The sequence below is a fragment of the Phocoena sinus genome, chromosome 3, assembly GCF_008692025.1.
Source record: "Phocoena sinus isolate mPhoSin1 chromosome 3, mPhoSin1.pri, whole genome shotgun sequence".
NCBI lineage: Eukaryota > Metazoa > Chordata > Mammalia > Artiodactyla > Phocoenidae > Phocoena > Phocoena sinus.
The window spans coordinates 139,676,817-139,701,431 of record NC_045765.1 but is presented as its reverse complement, the minus strand read 5'-3'; the positions used below and the strand labels follow the sequence as shown (position 1 = coordinate 139,701,431).

At 38.9% G+C, this 24,615-nt stretch overlaps 1 protein-coding gene across 1 annotated transcript in view; it reads right to left on the bottom strand.

The window, feature by feature from the left end:
* The window catches only part of C6 (complement C6), an 84,447-nt gene that overhangs the window by 5,788 nt on the left and 54,044 nt on the right, over positions 1-24,615 (bottom strand). Inside the window, exons 13-16 of the mRNA XM_032627153.1 lie at positions 24,462-24,594; positions 23,372-23,560; positions 18,296-18,386; positions 9,079-9,320 (exon numbers count right to left, since the gene is read on the bottom strand). Coding sequence (XP_032483044.1) covers positions 9,079-9,320; positions 18,296-18,386; positions 23,372-23,560; positions 24,462-24,594 — 655 coding nt within the window. The remainder of the gene's footprint in view (positions 1-9,078; positions 9,321-18,295; positions 18,387-23,371; positions 23,561-24,461; positions 24,595-24,615) is intronic.

The following is a 24,615-nucleotide window of genomic DNA, read 5'->3' as shown; positions in this document are numbered from 1 at the left end:
TTCCTGGACTTGGGTGGCTATTTCCTTTCCCATGTTAGGGAAGTTTTCAACTATAATCTCTTCAAATATTTTCTTGGGTCCTTTCTCTCTCTCTTCTCCTTCTGGGACCCTATGATGTGAATGTTGTTGTGTTTAATGTTGTCCCAGAGGCCTCTTAGGCTGTCTTCATTTCTTTTTGTTCTTTTTTCTTTATTCTGTTCTACAGCAGTGAATTCCACCATTCTGTCTTTCAGGTCACTTATCCGTTCTTCTGCCTCAGTTATTCTGCTATTGATTCCGTCTAGTGTATTTTTCATTTCAGTTATGGTATTGTTCATCTCTGTTTGTTCTTTAGTTCTTCTAGGCCTTTGTTAATCATTTCTTGCATCTTCTCAATCTTTGCGTCCATTGTTTTTCCGAGGTCCCAGATCATCTTCACTACCATTATTCTGAATTCTTTTTCTGGAAGGTTGTGTATCTCAACTTCATTTAGTTGTTTTGCTGGGGTTTTATTTTCTTCCTTCATCTGGTACGTAGCCCTCTGCCTTTTCATCTTACCTTTCTGCGAATGTGGTTTTTGTTTCACAGGCTGCAGGATTGTAGTTCTTCTTGCTTCTGCTGTCTGCCCTCTGGTGGATGAGGCTATCTAAGAGGCTTGTGCAAATTTCCTGATGGGAGGGACTGGTGGTGGGTAGAGCTGGGTGTTTCTCTATGTTCTTTTTTAAAGGCAAACTTAGGCTCCTAGGAATTGTGGTATTTAGATATACGTTCCACAAAGGGCCAATGGTAAAGGTAGATTTTGACTAAATCATAAGCCACATATTGTCAGACAGGCTTGGAAAGAATTATTTGTGGGAAAAGGAAAAGAAAAAAAAAAAAGAAACTCTTTGCAGTAGAAGAGTTCCATGAAGTTCTTTCTCCATGATAATTAAGGAAAACAAATGCTAACTCTAAACACATCCCCAAATACGTGTACTACCTATTGTTGTACAGACAGGAACCATTTATCCTCCCTGTTGTTCAAATCCCTTTTATTTTCTGTATATATATTTGACAATAATGTTTGTACATTATAATTTTTAGAGAAAAAGTTATATTTTAAATACACTATTTAAATAAATACATAGTTGCATAGTATTTTCAGCTCTTGTCTACTGCAAATTATTTTCTCTGAGAGAGATGTCAGTTGGATAATGGTGTTGGTCAGGCAGCAAAAAAATGAGTAGTAATGTTTACCTATGTGATGATTTAATAATGATTAGAGTTGGGCACTGTACATGTCTGGCCCTAGTTTGCAGTCTCTTATATGAAATTGCCTTGTTTCGATATGGTTGAAGGTCAGAACCCCTAGACACTGACCTGCTGAGTGGCCACCATCAGATGGCCTGCCGACTGTGCCACCCATGGTGACCCTCTGTCATGGATTCAATCCCACCACCCGTCAAGGGAGCTGGGTCTTGATAATCAGTTTTAAGTGGATCAGGAAGAACCTAGATGTGGGTTATAAGGTCTCTCCCCTTTTCAAGGACTGAGTTGAAGAATATTGGTTTGAAAAGTGAAAGAGAAGCTAAGGGTAATAATAAGGTTTTTGTCTTTGTTTTTGAAAAGTAACGTGGTTTCGGCAAAAGTTGGATGTTAGCAATTCAATAATTTTCCATTGCTTAATTTATGCCTTGATTTCAGATGAGTTTTTGAAGATGTGCCATAAGGGAAATCTAGCTGCTTATTTGAGTTCTGTTAAATCCTAATCTTCAACCCATATTTATGTATTATATGAAGCTTAATTTTACTATTTCAGGTTCCAATTTCATCTTAGACAAATGTACTGCTGTGAAGTTTCTGTTTTTAAGCAATTCACAAATGAAATGCCAATAGGCAATACACTTACAGAAAATGGAAAGGTAATGCTACCTCTTACGTATCAAATAGGCAGAGCTATAAAGGGGTAACAGTTCCAAGTTTTGGTGAGGGTATGGAAGGCAGTCTTTATGACACATGGTCAATATGAATTTAATATGATAAAAACGTTTCTAGAAATCAAGTTGATACATTGTACCAAGAAAGACTTTATATTTTAAAATAATATTTATCTAGAATTCCATTTTCTAAGGTAGAGCCTAAAGAAATGGTCTTAGAGTATAGATCTATCTGTGATAGATTTGTCTATTACAACACTGCTTATAATAGCAAAATCTTGGGAAAAATCTGAAGGACTAACAGGAGACTGATTAAGTAAATCACAGAATGTCCATATAGGCTTTTGCAGACATTGAACATTATGTGGAAAGAGGCCAGTCACAGGTTTGTTCAAGATGGCGAAGTAGAAGGACGTGCTCTCACTCCCTCTTGTGAGAGCACTGGAATCACAACTAACTGCTGAACAATCTTCAACAGGAAGACACTGCAACTCACCAAAAAAGATACCCCACATCCAAATACAAAAGGAGAAGCCACAGTGAGATGGTAGGAGGGGTGCAATCACAATAAAATCAAATCCCGTAACTGCAGGGTGGGTGACTCACAAACTGGAGAACAATTATACCACAGAAATCAACCCACTGGAGTGAAGGTTCTGAGCCCCACGTCAGTCTTCCTAACCTAGGAAACGAGGAGAAATTCCTAGAGAATCAGACTTTGAAGGCTAGCAGGATTTGATTTCAGGACTTTGACAGGACTGGGGGAAACAGAGACTCCACTCTTGGAGGGCACACACAAAGTAGTATGCACATCAGGACCCAGGGGAAGGAGCAGTGATTCCTTAGGAAACTGAAGCAGACCTACCAGCTGGTGTTGGAGGGTCTCCTGCAGAGGTCAGGGGTGGCTGTGTCTCACCATAAGGACAGGACACTGGCAGCAGAAATTCAGGGAAATACTCCTTGGCATGACCCCTACCAGAGTCCGCCATTGGCACCAACAAAGAGCCCGGGTAGGCTCCAGTGTTGAGTTGCCTCAGGCCAAACAACCAACACAGAGGGAATCCAGCCCCACCCATCAGCAGACAAGCGGATTAAAGCTTTACTGAGCTCTGCCCACCAGACCAACAGCCAGCTCTACCCACCACCAGTCCCTCCCATCAGGAAACTTGCACAAGCCTCTTAGATGGCCTCATCCACCAGAGGGCAGACAGCAGAAGCAAGAAGAACTACAATTCTGCAGCTTGTGGAACAAAAACCACATTCACAGAAAGATAGACAAGATGAAAAGGCAGAGGGCTATGTACCGGATGAAGGAATAAGATAACACCCCAGAAAAACAACTAAATGAAGTGGAAATAGGCAACTTTCCAGAAAAAGAATTCAGAATAATGTTAGTGAAGATGATCCAGGACCTCCAAAAAAGAATGGAGGCAAAGAACGGGAAGATGCAAGAAATATTTAACAAAGACCTAGAGGAATTAAAGAACAAACAAACAGAGATGAAGAATACAATAACTGAAATGAAAACTACACTAGAAGGAATCAATAGCAGAATAACTGAGGCAGAAGAACGGATAAGTGACCTGAAAGACAGAATGGTGGAATTCACTGCTGTAGAACAGAATAAAGAAAAAAGAATGAAAAGAAATGAAGACAGCCTGAGAGACCTCTGGGACAACATTAAACACAACAACATTCACATCATAGGGTCTCAGAAGGAGAAGAGAGAGAGAAAGGACCCGAGAAAATATTTGAAGAGATTATTTTTGAAAACTTCCCTAACATGGGAAAGGAAATAGCCACCCAAGTCCAGGAAGTGCAGTGAGTCCCATACAGGATAAACCCAAGGGGAAACACGCCGAGACACATACTAATCAAACTGGCAAAACTTAAAGACAAAGAAAAATTATTGAAAGCAGCAAGGGAAAAACGACAAATAACATAGAAGGTAACTCCCATAAGGTTAAGAGCTGATTTCTCAGCAGAAACTCTACAAGCCAGAAGGGAGTGGCATGACATATTTAAAGTGATGAAAGGGAAGAACCTACAACCAAGATTACTCTACCCGGCAAGGATCCCATTAGGATTCGATGGAGAAATCAAAAGCTTTACAGACAAGCAAAAGCTAAGGGAAATCAGCACCACAAAACCAGCTCTAGAACAAAGGCTAAAGGAACTTCTCTAAGTGGGAAACACAGAGAAGAAAAGGACCTACAAAAAACCCCCCAAACAATTAAGAAAATGGTAATAGCAACATATATATTGATGATTACCTTAAACGTGAATGGATTAAATGCTCCAACCAAAAGACAGAGGCTCACTGAACACAAGACCCAGATATATGCTGTCTACAAGAGACCCACTTCAGACCTAGGGACACATACCGACTGAAACTGAGGGGATGGAAAAAGATATTCCATGCAAATGGATATCAAAAGAAAGCTGGAGTAGCGCTACTCCTATCAGATAAATAGACTTTAAAATAAAGAATGTTACAAGAGACAAGGAAGGACACTACATAATGATCAAGGGATCAATTCAAGAAGAAGATATAACAATTATACATGCACCCAACACAGGAGCACCTCAATACATATGGCAACTGCTAACAGCTGTAAAAGAGGAAATCGACAGTAACACAATAATAGTGGGGGACTTTAACACCTCACTTACACCAATGGACAGATCATCCAAACAGAAAATTAATAAGAAAACAAGGACTTTAAATGATACAATAGACCAGGTAGATTTAATTGACATTTAGAAGAAATTCCATCCAAAAACAGCAGATTACACTTTCTTCTCAAGTGCACATGGAACATTCTCCAGGATAGATCACATCTTTGGTCACAAATCAAGCCTCAGTAAATTTAAGAAAAATGAAATCATATCAGGCATCTTTTCTGACCACAACGCTATGAGATTAGAAATTAATTACAGAGAACAGAATGTAAAAAACACAAACACATGGAGTCTAAGCAATACGTTACTAAATAACCAAGAGTTCACTGAAGAAATCAAAAAATACCTAGAGCCAAATGACAATGAAAATATGACGATCCAAAACCTATGGGATGCAGCAAAAGCAGTTCTAAGAGGGAAGTTTATAGCTATACAAGCCTACCTCAAGAAACAAGAAAAATCTCAAATAAAAAATCTAACGTTACACCTAAAAAACCTAGAGAAAGAAGAACAAACAAAACCAGAGTTAGCAGAAGGAAAGAGATCATAAAGACCAGAGCAGAAATAAATGAAATAGAAACAAAACAATAGCAAAGATCAATAAAACTAAAAGCTGGTTCTTTGAGAAGATAAACAGAATTGATAAACCATTAGCCAGACTCATCAAGGTAAAGAGGGAGAGGACTGAAATCGATAAAATTAGAAAATGAAAAAGAAGTCATAACAGACACCGCAGCAATATAAAGCATCCTAAGAGACTACTATAAGCAACTCCGTGCCAATAAAATGGACAACCTGGCAGAAATGGACAAATTCTTAGAAAGGTATGCTTTTGAAGACTTAACCAGGAAGAAATAGAAAACATGAACAGACAATCACAAGTAATGAAATTGAAACTGTGATTAAAAATCTTCCAACAAACAAAAGTCCAGGACCAGATTGCTTCACAGGTGAATTCTATCAACCATTTAGAGAAGAGCTAACACCATCCTTCTCAAACTCTTTCAAAAAGTTGCAGAGGAAGGAACACTCCCAAACTCATTCTATGAGGCCACCATCACCCTGATACCAAAACCAGACAAGGATACTAGAAAAAAAGAAAATTACAGACCAATATCACTGATGAATATAGATGCGAAAATCCTCAACAAAATACTAGCAAACAGAATACAACAACACATTAAAAGGATCATACACCATGATCAAGTGGGATTTATCCCAGGGGTGTAAGGATTCTTCAATATATGCAAATCAATCAATGTGATACACCATATTAACAAATTGAAGAATAAAAACCATATGATCATCTCAATAGATGCAGGAAAAGCTTTTGACAAAATTCAACACCCGTTTATGATAAAACTCTCCAGAAAGTGGGCATAGAGGGAACCTACCTCAACATAGTAAAGGCTATATACAAAAAACCCACAACAAACGTTATTCTCAATGGGGAAAAACTGAAAGCATTTCCTCCAAGATCAGGAACAAGACAAGGATGTCCACTGTTGCCACTATTATTCAACATAGTTTTGGAAGTCCTATCCATGGCAATCAGAGAATAAAAAGAAATATAATGAATCCAAATTGGAAAAAAGACATAAAACTGTCACTGTTTGCCGATGACATGATACTATACATAGAGAATCATAAAGATGCTACCAGAAAACAACTAGAGCTAATCAATGAATTTGGAAAAGTAGTGGGATACAAAATTAATGCACAGAAATCTCTTGCATTCCTATACACTAATGATGAAAAATATGAAAGAGAAATTAAGGAAACACTCCCATTTACCATTGCAACAAAAAGAATAAAATACCTAGGAATAAACCTACCTAGAGAGACAAAACACCTGTATGCAAAAAACTATAAGGTACTGATGAAAGAAATTAAAGATGATACAAACAGATGGAGAGATATACCATGTTCTTGGATTGGAATAATCAATATTATGAAAATGACTATACTACCCAAAGCAATTTACACATTCAGTGCAATCCCTATCAAATTACCAATGGCATTTTTTACAGAACTAGAACAAAAAATCTTAAAATTTGTATGGAGACAAAAAAGACCCCGAATAACCAAAGCAGTCTTGAGGGAAACAAATGGAGCTGGAGGAATCAGACTCCCTGACTTCAGACTATACTACAAAGCTACAGTAACCAAGCCAATATGCTACTGGCACAAAAACAGAAATATAGATCAATGGAACAGGATAGAAAGCCCAGAGATAAACCCACTCACCTATGGTCAACTAATCTATGAAAAAGAGGAAAGGATATACAATGGAGAAAAGACAGCCTCTTCAATAAATTATGCTGGGAAAACTGGAGAGCTACATGTAAAAGAATGAAATTAGAACACTCCCTAACACCATAGACAAAAATAAACACTAAATTGATTAGAGACCTATATGTAAGACCGGACAGTATAAAACTCTTAGAGGAAAACATAGGCAGAGCACTCTTTGACATAAATCACAGCACGATCTTTTTTGATCCACCTCCTAGAGTAATGGAAATAAAAACAAAAATAAGCAAATGGGACATAATGAAACTTAAAAGCTTTTGCAAAGCAAACTACAAACAAGATGAAAAGACAACCCTCAGAATGGGAGAAAATATTTGCCATCGAATCAATGGACAAAGGATTAATCTCTAAAATATATAAAGAGCTCATGCAGCTCAATATTCAAACAACAAATAACCCAATCCAAAAATGGGCAGAAGACCTAAATAGACATTTCTCCAAAGAAGACATACAGATGGCCAATAAGCACATGAAAAGCTGCTCAGCATCACTAATTAGTAGAGAAATGCAAATCAAAACTACAATGAGGTGTCACCTCACACCTCATAGCATCATCAGAAAATCTACAAACAAGAAATGCTGGAGAGGGTGTGGAGAAAAGGGAACCCTCTTTTATTGTTGGTGGGAATGTAAATTGATACAGCCACTATGGAGAACAGTATGGAGATTCCTTAAAAAACTAAAAACAGAATTACCATATGACCCAGCAATCCCATTACTGGGCATATACCCAGAGAAAACCATAATTCAAAAAGACACATGCACCCCAATGTTCATTGCAGCACTATTTACAAGAGCCAGGTCATGGAAGCAACCTAAATGCCCATTGACAGATGAATCAATAAAGACAAGTGGTACATATATACAATGGAATATTACTCAGCCATAAAAAGGAACGAAATTGTGTCATTTGTAGAGATGAGGATGAATCTAGAGACTGTCATACAGAGTGAAGTAAGTCAGAAAGAGAAAAACAAATGTCGTATATTAACGCATATATGTGGAACCTAGAAAAATGGTATAGATGAACCGGTTTGCAGGGCAGAAATTGAGACACAGATGTAGAGAACAAACATATGGACACCAAGGGGGGAAAGCAGTGTGATGAATTTGGAGATTGGGATTGACTTATATACACTAATATGTATGAAATGGATCGCTAATAAGAACCTGCTGTATAAAAAAATAATTAAAATTAAATTTAAAAAAGAAAATTGTGTGGCAGAATAACATATTATGACATGGAAATAGTTTCATGATATATTTAGTGAAAAACAGCAATATATAAAATAAGATGTAGTAGATGATCCTATTTTTTTAAAAACTTGTAATATAATCAATGCTACCTCTGAGGTGTGTGAGGCCCCAGGGACGTTTTTAATGGGGTGCCTCTTTATATAAATGATTAAAGTCACTTCAAATTAGTGTCAGCACCATCCTAGCTGTCTGATCTCAAGCAATTTGGAGAAAGACTACCTTGCTGGCTAGTGGCTCACCAGGCTTCTCTTTGGGAATGAGGTCTAGCTGTGAGTGAGGTATGACTCTACAGGTGGAGTCCCAGAGCTCCTTGGAACATCTGGTTGACCCCATGCCTGGTGGGGGAGAAAAGCAGGAGAGGGTAGGAGAATGTCCCACAAAGAAGAAACAGGGCCTTGGCCCATGAGGGTCTATGTGTGGGCTCAAGACATCCTGCCTATCTAACCCTGCCAACCTGGGGTGATTCCAGGCACTGCAAGAGGACTTCAAAAAATTTGAGGCAGATGCTTCTGGTAATTGGTATCCATGTCTAGGCTCAGGGCACTGTACCTGTGCTGGCCCCAGCTGGTTCCAACTGCCAGAGGAAACTTAGACAATTTTGATAAAGGCCCTCCAAAGCTGGGGATGGGGAAGAAGAGTACCTAAAGCATAGATCAGGATGGGTGTTCTTCTTACTGGGGTCTAAGGGTGTGACTGATTATGTATGTGCAGAAAAAGATTGGAGAGATTTACACCAAAATTGTGGATGAGCTGGGTTCTACTTTTCCCTTCTATTTCAATCAATTCATAAATTTTTTTTACAATGAAAAGAATTATTTTTGATTAAGGAAAGTTATTTTAAAGAAAGAATGTATAAATGCAAGTAAGATATACTAGTTGAGATGAAGGTTAAGTGAGAGCTTTTCTAGTATGGGTCACTGCTGGAGCTTACCTGAACATTTTTCCCAGTCGTAGCAGGTGTCGTAGCCACAGGATTCTTTCTTTGTGCTACTGGATGAAAGTTTTGTCCTTTCAAGACCCCATTCTAGCTGTGGACCATCTTGGCATGAACCAATATGTAGAAAATGGAGTTGCTGATTGTTTAAACAGTTCTCGGCCAAAAACTTACAAGTGGTTGAAGTAAAGTGATGACTGGAGCGAGTATCAAGCACACAGATATCTTCTGAATAAAGGCTGTCCAAGAGAGGAAAGCAAGCATTTATATATGAAGACTAGAAAAGAAGAGATGGCGTATAGCCAACTCATATGTTAACTTACCACCCAGCTATTCTTTCCTCCAATTGCTCTCATTTTATCTGGCATGCATTGGGATTCCTCTTTCTAAAATTTCACTTTAAGCATGGTACTACTCCCAATTGCCTTCAAATTAAAGTCTGAATTATTAAATTCTGATGATCAAAATCTTCCATATTTTGATCCAATCAACTTTTCTTTCTAGAATCATTTATCCATCCTCCTTAATCCCTCTTTATCATCTGAAAAATTGACAATTTTCTAAACTAATAAGATTATTGTTCCTTTGCTACCATGCCAAGCCCTACTCAATCAATGTCGTATTGTCTCTCCTCTCTGCCTATCTGCATCCAGATCAATTCCTGGCTACATTTTGAAGCTAATCCTGATCGACCTAGCCGATGGTAGCCTGTACCTCCTCTGAACACTTTTTAACACTTATTAATTGTAATACAAGAGTCTTCTATATAATTATATATATATAATTATATATTATATATAATTATATATATATATATATAAAATTATATATTATATAGCTTTGTAAGTGTATTTGTATTGTGGTTAAGAGCATGAGCTTTTAAGTCAATTAATCCCTGGGTAACTTGCTAAATCTAAGTAAATGGATGGGTCCTGCTAACAAAAGGTTAGCCATAGTCCTTCTCTTGCTGAGAGGACAAGAACGCCTTGATTACTCCAAATATGAGTTTCTTCTCTAATGTCAACTTTAGAGTTAACAATGAGTGCACCAGTATGTAAAATTGTTTCCAGGAACTGAAGCCCATAGCTGAGAACAAAAGGCCACTTTCTGAGAACTTAAGCTGTGGGGTCAGTCACTCTCAGAAACATCCTCAATGCCATATAAAAGAGGACTGAGGAATATAGAAAGGGGCTAGAGAGGTAAGACTGAGCTGAAATTCAGACAGTTCCAGAGGACAGTCTGTATTCTCATGGTTGGGTATTACAAAGATAAAGATAGAAGTTTCCTCTGGGTTAAATGGACAATGGGAACATTTGAAGTACTCCCTAGAAGGCCATTTGCTGGGTGAGGGGACCCCAGCTGCAAGAAGCTCATACAAAGTGGACCACTTGTGGTTAATACTGAGGAGGGTAGATAGAGCCATCCTTGGGTTGAATTCTATCAGTGGAATGTTACAGAAAAAGATCCTGTAGTGTTCTTATAAATAAATAAACAAACAAATTAATGTGTCCCTACAAGTGTTTGTTCACTTGTAGCTCAGAGGAATGTGGGAGCGAGTCAGTGTTAAAAGTGAAAAAAAAAGTTGGTGCAAAGAAATAGAAGAAAAATTTAAAAGTAACAATTATGGACACACAGTTTTAAAGATGAAAATTGCCTTAGAACAGTCTGCATTGTTTAAAATATATATTTCAAAGTAAAAAAAAGTGAAATATCACAGCTAGGCACAGTCGGTTGGCTTCCTACTCTGTTATTCATTGTCTCCCTCAGTCATGTAACTCTAATTTTATTCAAAAACACTTTTGCTTCTAGCCAAAGAACTGCATTTCATAGCCTCCCTTGCAGGTCCACCGGGCCATGTGAATAAGAGAAGAGTAATGAGATGGACGCCATGATAATTTTCCCAGGAACTCTCCTTAAAAAGAGACGGTGTCCATTTCTGGTCTTCCTTCCTTTGTACTCCAGCAGGGAAGTCTTGGATCATGAAATAAATTTAAGAATGTCAGAAGAGAAAACTTTACTTTGATAAAAATAAATAAATATCAGTTATACTTCAATAAAAAATAATTTATGAATATTAGATTTTAAAAAAATGAATGGCAGAACAGAAAGCAGGAAGGAGAAGCAGTCCTATCTGAAATGAGAGAATCACCAGACCATCCCTAGACTGCCTTCCCCTGCATTTATTTTGTGAGATAGAGAAACAAAACTTTACCTTAAGCTAATGTTATTTCCGATTAAATTCCCCTGAAAGTATCCCTTAAATTAATAAGCACCCTCGACGTGCCAGGGTTAGTTCATGTAAAAAAAGGCAGTTATAACAGCAGAGAGTCGTGGCAGCCATATAACGATATATCATTTTTCATCAAGCTCTCTGCCACCACATGAAAGACTAATCTCACAAAGGGATGTGTGTGTGTGTGTGTGTGTGTGTGTGTGTGTGTGTGTGTGTGTGAAGTCCATGCTCACACCTCTTTCTCTAAGCTTTTGGAGGCACAAACTTGCCCTATATTTAGGGGGAAAAGAAAGCCTTTGATATACATGAGTTTGATTTTAAACTGGACAGGAATGAGTCTTTAACATCAGAATGAGACTATTTTTTTTTTTAAACATCTTTATTGGAGTATAATGGCGTTACAATGTTGTGTTAGTTTCTGCCGTATAACAGCGTGAATCAGCCATACGTATACGTATACCCCCATACCCCCTCTCTCTTGCCTCTCCCTCCCACCCTCCCTATCCCACCCTTCTAGATGGTCACAAAGCACAGAGCTGATCTCCCTGGGCTATGCAGCTGCTTCCCACTAGCTATCTGTTTTACATTTGGTAGTGTATATATGTCCATGCCACTCTCTCACTTCGTCCCAGCTTACACTTCCCCCTCCCCGTGTCCTCAAGTACATTCTCTACGTCTTTATTCCTGTTCTGTCCCTAGATTCTTCAGAACCTTTTTTTTTTTAGATTCCATATATATGTGTCAGCATGCGGTATCTTTCACTTTCTGACTTACTTCACTCTGTATGACAGACTCTAGGTCCATCCACCTCACTACAAAAAACTCAATTTCATTTCTTTTTATGGCTGAGTAATATTCCATTGTATATATGTGCCACATCTTCTTTATCCATTCATCTGTTGATGGACACTTAGGTTGCTTCCTTTTCCTGGCTATTGTAAATAGAGGTGCAATGATTATTGTGGTACATGACTCTCTTTGAATTATGGTTTTCTCAGGGTATATGCTCAGTAGTGGAATTGCTGGGTCATATGGTAGTTCTATTTTAGTGTTTTAGGACCCTCTATACTGTTCTCCATAGAGGCTGTATCAATTTACATTCCCACCAACAGTGCAAGAGGGCTCCCTTTTCTCCACACCCTCTCCAGGATTTATTGTTTGTAAATTTCTTGATGATGACCATTCTGACCCGTGTGAGGTAAGGCCTCACTGTAGTTTTGATTTTCATTTCTCTGATGATCAGTGATGTTGAGCATCCTTTCATGTGCTTGTTGGCAATCTGTATATCTTCTTTGGAGAAATGTCTATTTAGGTCTTCTGCCCATTTTTGGATTAGGTTGTTTGTTTTTTTGATATTGAGCTGCATGAGCTGCTTGTAAATTCTGGAGATTAATCCTTTGTCAGTTGCTTCATTTGCAAATATTTTCTCCCATTATGACGGTTGTCTTTTCATCTTGTTTATAGTTTCCTTTGCTGTGCAAAAGCTTTGAAGTCTCATTAGGACCCATTTGTTTACTTTTGTTTTTATTTCCATTTCTCTAGGAGGTGGGTCAAAAAGGATCTTGCTGTGATTTATGTCATAGGGTGTTCTGCCTATGTTTTCCTCCAAGAGTTTTACAGTGTCTGTCCTTACATTTAGGTCTTTAATACTTTTTGAGTTTATTTTTGTGTATGGTGTTAGGGAGTGTTCTAATTTCATTCTTTTACATGTAGCAGTCCAATTTTCCCAGCACCAGTTATTGAAGAGGCTGTCTTTTCTCCATTGTATATTCTTGCCTCCTTTACCAAAGATAAGGTGACCATATGTGCGTGGGTTTATCTCTGGGCTTTCTATCCTGTTCCATTGATCTAGATTTCTGTTTTTGTGCCAGTACTATACTGTCTTGATTACTGTAGCTTTGCAGTATAATCTGAAGTCAGGGAGTCTGATTCCTCCAGCTCCATTTTTCTTTCTCAAGTTTGCTTTGGCTATTCGGGGCCTTTTGTCTTTCCATACAAATTGTGAAATTTTTTGTTCTAGTTCTGTGAAAAATGCCAGTGGTAGTTTGATAGGGATTGCATTGAATCTGTAGATTGCTTTGGGTAGTAGAGTCATTTTCACAATGTTGATTCTTCCAATCCAAGAACATGGTAAATCTCTCCATCTGTTTGTATCATCTTTAATTTCTTTCATCAGTGTCTTATAGTTTTCTGCATACAGGTGTTTTGTCTCCTTAGGTAGGTTTATTCCTAGGCATTTTATTCTTTTTGTTGCAATGGTAAATGGGAGTGTTTCCTTAATTTCTCTTTCAGATTTTTCATCATTAGTGTATAGGAATGCAAGAGATTTCTGTGCATTAATTTTATATCCTGCTACTTTACCAAATTCATTGATTAGCTCTAGTTGTTTTCTAGTAGCATCTTTAGGATTCTCTAAGTATAGTATCATTTCATCTGCAAACAGTGGCAGTTTTGCTTCTTCTTCTCCTATTTGGATTCCTTTTATTTCTTTTTCTTCTCTGATTGCTGTGGCTAAAACTTCCAAAACTATGTTGAATAATAGTGGTGAGAGTGGGCAACCTTGACTTGTTCCTGATCTTAGAGGAAATGGTTTCAGTTTTTTATGATTAAGAATGATATTGCCTATGGATTTGTCATATATGACCTTTATTATGTTGAGGTAAGTTCCCTCTATGCCCACTTTCTGGAGGGTTATTTTTTGTCATAAACGGGTGTTGAATTTTGTCAAAAGCTTTTCCTGCATCTATTGAGATTATCGTGCTGTTTTATCTTTGATTTTGTTAATATGGTGTATCACATTCACTGATTTGCATATATTGAAGAATCCTTGCCTTCCTGGGATAAACCCCACTTGATCGTGGGGTATGATCCTTTTAATGTGCTGCTGTATTCTGTTTGCTAGTATTACATTGAGGATTTTTGCATCTATGTTCATCAGTGATATTGGCCTGTAGTTTTCTTATTTTGTGACATCTTTGTCTGGTTTTGGTATCAGGGTGATGGTGGCCTCATAGAATGAATTTGGGAGTGTTCGTCCCTCTGCTATATTTTGGACCAGTTTGAGAAGGATAAGTGTTAGTTCTTCTGTAAATGTTTGATAGAATATGCCTGTGAAGCCTTCTGGTCCTGGACTTTTGTTTGTTGGAAGATCTTTAATCACAGTTTCAGTTTCAGTGCCTATGATTGGTCTGTTTATATTTTCTATTTCTTCCTTGTTCAGTTTTGGGATGTTGTGCTTTCCTAAGAATTTGTCCATTTCTTCCAGGTTGTCCATTTTATTGGCATATATCTGCTTGTCATAATCTCTCATGATCCTTTGTATTTCTGCAGTGTCAGTTGTTATCTCTCCTTTTTCATTTCTAATTCTTTTGACTTGAGTTTTCTCCCTTTTTTTCTTGATGAGTCTGGCTAATGGTTTATCACTTTTGTTTATCTTCTCAAATAACCAGCTTTTAGTTTTATTGATCTTTGCTATTGTTTCCTTCATGACTATTTCGTTTATTTCTGATGTCATCTTTGTGATTTCTTTCCTTCTGCTAACTGTTTTTTTTGTTCTTCTTTCTGTAATTGCTTTTGGTGTAAGGTTATGTTGTTTATTTGAGTTGTTTCTTGTTTCTTGAGGTAGGCTTGTATTGCTATAAACTTCCCTCTTAGAACTGCTTTTGCTGCATCCTGTAGGTTTGGATCATCATGTTTTCATCGTCATTTGTTTCTAAGTATGTTTTGATTTCCTCTTTGATTTCTTCAGTGATCTCTTGATTATTTAGTAGTGTATTGTTTAGCCTCCATGTGTTTGTATTTTTTATAGTTTTTTTCCTGTAATTGATATCTAGTCTCATAACATTGTGGTCGGAAAAGATACTTGATATGATTTCAATTTTCTTAAATTTACCAAGGCTTGTTTTGTGACCCAAGGTATGGTCTATCCTGGAGAATGTTCCATGAGCACTTGAGAAGAAAGTGTATTCTATTGTGTTTGGAAAGAATATCCCATAAATATAAATTAAGTCCATTATGTTTAATGTGTCATTTAAATCTTATGTTTCCTTATTTATTTTCATTTTGGATCATCTGTCCATTGGTGAAAGTGGGATGTTAAAATCCCCTACTATGATTGTGTTACTGTCTCTTTCCCCTTTTATGGCTGTTAGCATTTGCCTTATATATTGAGGTGTTCCTCTGTTGAGTGCATAAATATTTACAATGTTATGTCTTCTTCTTGGAGTGATCCCTTGATCATTATGTAGTGTCCTTCTTTGTCTCTTGTAATAGTCTTCATTTTAAAGTCTATTTTGTCTGATATGAGAATTGGTACTCCAGCTTTCTTTTGATTTCCATTTGCATGTAATATCTTTTTCCATCCCCTCACTTTGTCTGTATGTGTCCCGAGGGGTGAAGTGGGTCTCTTGTAGACAGCATATATATGGGTCTTGTTTTTGTATCCATTCAGCCAGTCTATGTCTTTTGTTTGGAGCATTTAATCCATTTACATTTAAGGTAGTTATCAATATGTATGTTCCTATTATCATTTTCCTAACTGTTTGGAGTTTGTTATTGTAGGTCTTTTCCTTCTCTTGTGTCTCCTGCCCAGAGAAGTTCCTTTAGCATTTGTTGTAAAGGTGGTTTTGTGGTGCTGAATTCTCTTAGCTTTTGCTTGTCTGTAAAGGTTTTAATTTCTCCATCCAATCTGAATGAGATCCTTGCTCGGTAGAGTAATCTTGGTTGTAGATTTTCCCCTTTTATCCCTTAAAAATGTCCTGCCACTTCTGGCTTGCAGAATTTCTGCTGAAAATTTAGCTCTTAACCTTATGGGGATACCCTTGTATGTTATTTGTTGCTTTTCCCTTACTGCTTTTATTATTTTTTCTTTATATTTAATTTTCGATAGTTTGTTAATATGTGTCTTGGCATGTTTCTCCTTGGATTAATCCTGTATGGGACTCTCTGTGCTTCCTGGACTTTATTTCCTTTGCCATGTTAGGGAAGTTTTCAACTATAATCCCTTCAAATGTTTTCTCAGACCCTTTCTTTTTCTCTTCTTCTTCTGGGACACATATAATCCAAATGTTGGTGCATTTAATGTTGTCCCAGAGGTCCCTGAGACTGTCTTCAGTTCTTTTCATTCTTTTTTCTTTATTCTGCTATGTGGTAGTTATTTCCACTATTTTATCTTCCAGGTCACTTATCCGTTCTTCTATCTCAGTTATTCTGCTATTGATTCCTTCTACAGTATTTTTAATTTCATTTATTGTGTTGTTCATCATTACTTGTTTGCTCTTTAATTTTTCTAGATCCTTGTTAAATGTTTTTTATTTTCTCCATTGTATTTCCAAGATTTTGGATCATCTTTACTATTATTACTCTGAATTCTTTTTCAGGTATACTGTCTATGTCCTCTTCATTTGTTTGGCCTGGTAGGTTTTTACCTTGCTACTTCAACTGCTGCATATTTCTCTGTCTTCTCATTTTGTTTAACTTACTGTGTTTGGGGTCTCTTTTTCCCAGGCTGCAGTTCCCGTTCTTTTTGGTGTCTGCCACCAGTGGGTGAGGTTGGTTCAGTGGATTGTGTAGGCTTCCTGATGGAGGGGACTGGTGCCTGTGTTCTAGTGGATGAGGCTGGATCTTGTCTTTCTGGTGGGCAGGGCTGCTTCCAGCAGTGTGTTTTGGGATGTCTGTGAACTTAGTATGATTTTAGACAGCCTCTTTGCTAATGGGTGGGGTTGTGTTCCTGTCTTGCTAGTTGTTTGGCATGAGGTGTCCAGCACTGGAGCTTGCTGGCCGTTGGGTGGAGCTGGGTCTTAGGACTGAGGCAGAGATCTCTGGGAGAGCTCTCGCCTATTGATATTACATGGTGCTGGGAGGTGTCTGGTGGTTCAATGTCCTGAACTCAGCTCTCTCACCTCCGAGGCTCAGGCCTTACCCCCGGCTGGAGCAGTAAGACCCTGTCAGCCACATGGATCAGAAGAAAAGGGAGAAAATAAGGAAACAAAGAAAAAAATTAAATTAAATTAAAATGTTTTTAAAATAAAAAATGAAAATATTAATAAAATTTAAAAAGTAATAAAAAAAAGGGAGCAACCAAACCAATAAACAAATCCACCAATGATAACAAGCACTAAAAATTATACTAAGATAAACATAAAAATCAGAAACTAGTCAGTCACATACAGCAATCCCGAAGTCTACAGTTGGTCCCAAAGTCCACCTCCTCAATTTTGGGATGATTCCTTGTCTATTCAGGTATTCCATAGATGTAGGGTACATCAAGTTGATTGTGGAGATTTAATCCACTGCTCCTTAGGCTGCTGGGAGAAATTTCCCTTTCTCTCGTTTGTTTGCACAGCTCCCGGGGTTCAGCTTTGGATTTGGCCCCGCCTCTTCAAGTATGTTGCCTTCTGGCATCTGTTCTTCACCCAGACAGGACGGGGTTAAAGGAGTAGCTGATTATGGTGCTCTGGCTCACTCAGGCTGGGGCGATGGAGGGGTACAGAATGAGGGGCGAGCCTGTGGTGGCAGAGGCTGGCATGACGTTGCACCGGCCTGAGGTGCGCCTTGTATTCTCTTGGGGAAGTTGTCCCTCGATCATGGGACCCTGGCAGTGGCGGGCTGCACAGGCTTCCAGGACAGGAGATGTGGATAGTGACCTGTGCCTCCACATAGGATTCTTGGTGGCTGCAGCAGCAGCCTTAGCGCTTCATGCCCATCTCTGGTGTCCGCACTGATAGTTGCAGCTCGTGCCCGCAGAATGAGACTGTTTTAGTAACAAAAGCCATGCAAACTTAGTGGACAAGGGTGAGAGGCAATTAAGAAAGCTTGCTACCAAGTGGGGAGGGAAGAATTCAGCAGAGCATGAGGAGTATCGGTTATGTGAAGAATTAATATGCTTTGTCTCCATGGTTCAAGAAGCCCAGCTCCTCCATTAAGTTGGTTACACTAGACTGGTTTTCCATTTCTAAACAGAGTCCATAGAGTATCTCTTACCCACAGTCTTCTTCTGGAGACATGCAAATGCATTCAGATCCCGACTGTTTTTGTCCTGGTTGACAATGGCCTTTTAAGAGTGCCAAGGTATCTGAAAGAAAAGAAAATGAAGATAAGAACAATGCACACCATGGATTTCAAGTGATAAGTTTGGATTTAGGAGAAAAGGCAGTGGTGAAAAGTTCTCATTTATCTTTTGGAGTTAGAGCATTCATTTTGGCTTTTCCAAATATGTTGTCATGAAATAGTCCATCTGAAAGGTCCTTTCTAGCTCTAGGAGCTGTCGTTTTCCAACCTAGAACTGCTGCTAAGTTCAGAGAACTAAAGAAGATGGAATTGGTGATGGGGCTTCCCTGGTGGCGCAGTGGTTGAGAGTCCGCCTGCCGATGCAGGGGACGCGGGTTCGTGCCCCGGCCCGGGAAGATCCCACATGCCGCGGAGCGGCTGGGCCCGTGAGCCATGGCTGCTGAGCCTGCGCGTCCGGAGGGCCCGTGAGCCATGGCCGCTGAGCCTGCGCGTCCGGAGCCTGTGCTCCGCAACGGGAGAGGCCACAACGGTGAGAGGCCCGCGCACCACAAAAAAAAAAAAGAAGATGGAATTGGTGAAATTTTTGCTCATTTGTTATTCAAACATTTATTGAGCGACTATGATTTCCCAGCACCGCTGTAGGTTCTGGGGATAGTGGGTTGAGAAAAATTTGACCCATATCCCATGCTCTCAGAGCTTCTAGTCTTGTGGAGCAGACAGACATTAATCAAGAAAAACACACTGTACACATAGAATTGCTGCTGTTATTAGTGCTATTGAAGAGAAAGCATATAATCAAGAAAATTGATGTAGCCAGGAAGGTTATGAACAGTAAAATGGGAAGAGAAAAGGGAGTGTGTTTGAAGCAAAGGCAATAGCAGGCATAAACATGGTCAAAAGAGAGGTAATGTGTGACTTTCTTGGAACTGTAAGAAAGCCAGGGAAACAAGGGCATGGAAACAGTACAGCCAGAGAGATGGCTGTGTGGCAGACTGTGTAGGGTCATAAAGGGCTTTCAAAGGATTTTTATCTTATTTTATAAGCAGTGGCAAGTCTTTGATAGGTTTTAGCAGGGGGTGGTGTGACAAAATCAGGTCTGGATTTGGAAAAGAAGTTAATTTTGGTTTCTCTGTGGAGAATGAATTTGGAGAGGCATGGTGGTCAAGAGAATAGACAATTTATGAGGTTATTATAGTAGTTTGGGTGAAAGAGAATGGGAATTTTGACCGAAGTGCCAGAGGTAGAAATGGAGAGAAGTGGATGAACTTGAGACATTTTAAGCACATAAAACGGATGATATTGCATATTGTGGGTAAGTTATGAGAACTGCCAAGTATAATTCTTAGGTTTATAGTTTGCACGAGAGAATAGATATTGGTGCCTTAACTGAAATAGAAAATACTAGAAGATGTTAGTTGTAGGGAAGCTACGGTGATGACTCAAGAATTCCTCTCTGCATATGTTGAATTTATAGTCTCTTTAAGACAGCCAAACAAAATAGACACATAGGAATTTGAATATTCAAGTCTAAAACTCAGTGGAGAAGTCTGTGATAAAGATTTAAATTTGTTATTAGCCTATGGGGGGATCATTGATGCTATGGGTATGGGTGAGATTCCCCAGAAGGAGAGTGTAGCATGAGGTGAGGGGACAGATCTGAGCCTTGAGGAACTACATTTAAAGTCCATGCAAAGGCAGGAGCCTGCCAAAAATAGAGGGCAGCAGCCAGAGAGGTAGAAGCTAAACCAGACAGCGCTGTGTCTTGGAAGCCAGGGAAAGAACGAATGTGCAGAAGAAGGTCAACACTGTTGAATGCTGCTGGGAGGGCAAGGCAGATGAGGACCAAAATATTGTCTATTCTGTTAAGCAATATGGATGTCAGTGACGACAATCATGTGAATAGATTTGGGGGGATAATGGCTTGAAAGTCAGATTTTTCTTATAAGAATAATCAATGAAGAAATGCAACTCCCAAATGTGGCGATTTATCCCTATGATATTCTAGATATTAGGATGTTATGTGGAAAAAAAAATAGAATGAAAACAGCAGTAGTCCCCTAATAGTGGGAAAACAGACATTAATCAAACAGTCATAGTGATGGGTTTATAATTAAAGGCAGAGATAGGTATTTTGAAAAAATAAAGTTCCAGGAGATCATATCACCAAAAAAATCCAACTGAGAAATGTAAGGAAGATCTATAAGGAAATGATGCTTGACCTAAGATGAGCAATTGAATAGTGTGTACGAGAGGAAGGGAGATTAAAATAGAAGGAAGAACACTTGGATATATTACATGGAAGGGGAAATCTTGGTTATCTTTGCTTTTGTTCAGGCTCATCCACAGAAGCTTTAGACTGGTTGAATTAAACCTGGAGCTGACATCCTGAGCCTCCCGGATGAAACACAGTCTAGTCCCTGGACTGGATCTGACTAATCAGGCATCCACAGAACCACAGTGGCCTCTGTAAGCAAGTAATTGTCAAAGGAGGGCTGTAGGCAGGTATATCAGGCAAGAGGTTTGGTAGGGAAGGAAGTTTATGTTAGAGGCAAAAATAAAGATTTAGAAAATTGGTAGGTTTTCTTCTTTGCTGCTATGCATTTCCATTCCCTATTATTACTCTCTGTTAGGGCCCTCATTCCATCTGGTGAAATTTGGCTCAGAACTTTCATGAACATGGAGACCTATAGCTGATGGTAAGGTCTCAGATACTAAGATTTCCATTGACATGGGCTCATTTTTCTTTGGTTTCTGTGTGGCCTTTGGCTTTTGTGAATAAATCCACGCTTAGGTCAAAGAGGGACCCTAAGCTATACATTGTTTCCAAAGAGCATCAACTCTCAAGCACACAGAGCATTGTTCCCTCCCTACCGATTTGGCATCATCAATGATCACCAGCAAGGACTCTTTGCTCCCTCACTAAGCGTCAGGGTGGAAGCCCAAACTGGCCCTCAGCTGCCCATGCTGCCTGCCCTGCACAGTTTTTGAGAAACACGGAAATGAGAACATTCCGATTTTTAAGTGCTGAGGGCAAGGGGATCTTCTGGAGGTGTTGATTTCTCAGAGGAAGGGAAAAAACTAACAGTGGAGGTGTGCAGCATCTCATTTCTTCAGGAAGCAAAATTCTTTTTCACATTGAAAAAATTAAAAGTCTTCCTGGCCAACAAATGACCTGAAGTCTCTTTATCACACAGTTCCTCCCACATTGACAGGAAAGAGTGCTCAGTTTTATTGATTATTTTCTTTCTTTTTCTGTGACTCCCTTCATTGATCTTCCTGCCAACGTTGTTGAGAGAAAGTATATGAGATGGGATATTTCTTTCCTTTATCTCGATGTAGAACATTTTGTTATCTCTCAGTTTGGATTATAATTTTAATTTCTTTTCCAAACACAGAGATGTGTGTGCATTTGCGTGTGTGTGTGTGTGTGTGTGTGTGTATACATATGCTGTTATTTTTATAAAGAGGAGGATGCTACCTAAGATGCCCAGAGGATCTTAACTCTCTAAACCCTGTGGTCCCCAAATGCATTCATACCTCTGACATATATGATCAGGAGTCGAGTGAAACCAAGCTACAATACTAACCTGAAGTTCTCACAAATTTCCATGTGGTCTCTTTATCAATAGTTTTAAGGTTTTTATAATAGGTTAAGTTTCCCCTTTTCCTTCACACATGGTAAAAGCCCAAAGAGGATAAAGAAGGCAAGATGGCAGAGAGCTTGAGGAATTATCAGAGCTGCTGCACAGTTCTTGTTTGACCCAAACTGTCTGACTTTGGGTCTAATTTAGCCTCTTTGTGCCTTTGGTTTTTCCTTGACAAAATAGGCTCAATCATATCTGAGCTCAGAGAGATCATAAAGAATTCTCTGATTAAAAATGAGACATTATTTGAAAAAGCATGTTGAGAAATTTGGAAGATATGAATTAGCAGAAGCTCCCTTAACTGTCCTCCAAGTAACCAACAGGCCAGACTAACCAGGGATTTCAGCTGCTCCATGCCAGCTGCCTGTCCAACACTGAACTGCAAGTTTTATAGGCTCCTCTCTTCCACAGCTTCACACTTCTGCCTCTACCCGTCCAGCTATAGACTTACCAAGAGTCAGTTTTGTTTGTTTCCAAGTCTATTTATGCCAGTTACTATTGTAATTGTGTAAGTTGATTAAACATATCAACTGATAAAGGAGGAAAAAAAGTTATTTTTATAAAAACTAAGTTGAAAATGCTGAATAATTGAAAGTGGTTTGCAAAAATTTTGCTTTGAATTAATGTGGATGAGACTACTATAAAAGATTAAGGAAAAATAAAAGCATTTTGTAGTCAAATTTGATGCAAAAGTTGCCTTTAAGCTTTCACCTCTCTTCCAAAGAGAGATAATTCTCAACTTTGTCTGTATCTGGATTAACTCGGAGAGATTTTATACAAACACAAAATATTGGGCCCTCCCAGCTCAATGGCATCAGAACCAGGGGATGGGACTTAAGCAGAGGTGTTTCTTAAAGAAGTGCCCCACTTGGAGTTAAAAAACCCATTGTTTTAGAGAAACTGATATGGGATAACATAGATGATGAATTATGTATTTGTTTTATTTGAGAAAAATCTTGAAACTCAAATCAGGAGACCCTTTAGGAACTAACAGGTTGGTCCTATGTCAGAAAATTGGTGAATATTTGTGTATTTCTATGTTCTAAGTTAAAATAAAATGTTTAATTAAAAAGTAGTGTGGACTACTTTTCTATGGCTCTCCACTTGAACTAAATTTTCAGTTAACCATCAATTCTGATTTTTTCATATGAGAGCACTTGCACTCCCTCAAAATCGTGAAGTATTAAATTGGAAAAGAAAACTGACCTCACTGTCTAATATTTGAAGATATCCACTTGACCAATAGCTACTTATGTGCTGCCTGACCTCATCATCGACACGGGGTGAAATACAACCCAGCCCGCCAGTGAAATCTTCTTAAGAAATAGCTCCTCTGTAGATGCTACACGACCAACCACAAAGGACGCCACCTTAGCAGACCCCAGTATCCTGAGCAGCTACTCACCTTTTTCACAGGTGAGTGAGCTTGAAATGGGAGGTGTCCAGGAATCCCCACTGCATGTGTACCTTGATGGCCCAGCAACAACAAAGCCTCTGGGGCAGGTTAGCTCAATGGATTCACCAATTTTATATAATGTCTGAAATGGTGACAGTGTCAGTACTTCCTGCACCACTGGCTTGAGGCACTCTGTCCCTGCAGAGAGAGAAATATTTCAGATGTATTTGGTGGAACAGAATACTCAATGGATACAGGCAGATTTTGTGCAATCCAAGAAGTGATTTTAATATGATTTACCGCATTGGTTCAGCTTTAATGCTGCCTTTTGATGAGAAAGACTGGGGGTTGAGGATCCCAGTTTAGAAACTGGGAAACTGTCTTTAGTTCCATTAACTGAAGAACTTGCTAAGGAACTGGCTTTAGATACTCCTTTCATTATATCATTGGGAGCTTTTCAAGAAATAATCTTTTCCACTCTTCTCCCCAGTGAGTTTTCCCCAAAGCAAGTCACCACATTGTGGGTGACACAGAGACAGGATGTTCTAATTGACACTGGTCTCAACTCTGTGTCATGATATTCCAGAATAACTCTTTGGAGTCCCCATCTGAGCCTTGTTTAATCACATTTTTACTTTCCTGAAGCCTGGGTATGTGGGGAGCCTGTGAACTCCTCCTCTCTCTTTGAGCAAAGGATGTGGATGTGCTCCAAGGAGAAAATTGCATTTCACAAAAAAAATCCCATCTCTGATACACAAAGAGTGTAAGTATCAGCTTCCTGGGACTCATTATTTCGTATCTCTTTGTACATCGGGCAAGGCAGATGCCTGTGGTTAGATGCAGTTAGCAGATTTCCCAGATTTCTTCTTAAACACATGCCTCACAGTCCTGCTAATACTCAGGGGCAGGAAAACTAAAATATGAAGATAGTTTGAAATCTAATTTGAGCAGATGAATCCTACTTTCTGCCTCACTAAACCTTTTCACTAGAGTTACTAAAAAAATAGTAAAGTGTACTAATCTAAGGGTGTGACTTTGCTCTATTTGGGGCACATCCATTCTCTAGCAGAGTCATGTGGAAGGCCTGCCCAGTTCTCACGTCGGCATTCCACATCTCCTCGCCTCCAGGTTCTGTCTGGTAAGCAGCTGAAGTACTGGTATCCAACAGGTTTGAAACCAGTAAGGCATATGATTTCAACTTCTTCCCCAACGGAGTACAGTTTCCTTTCATTCTAGAATTAAAACAGAAATCA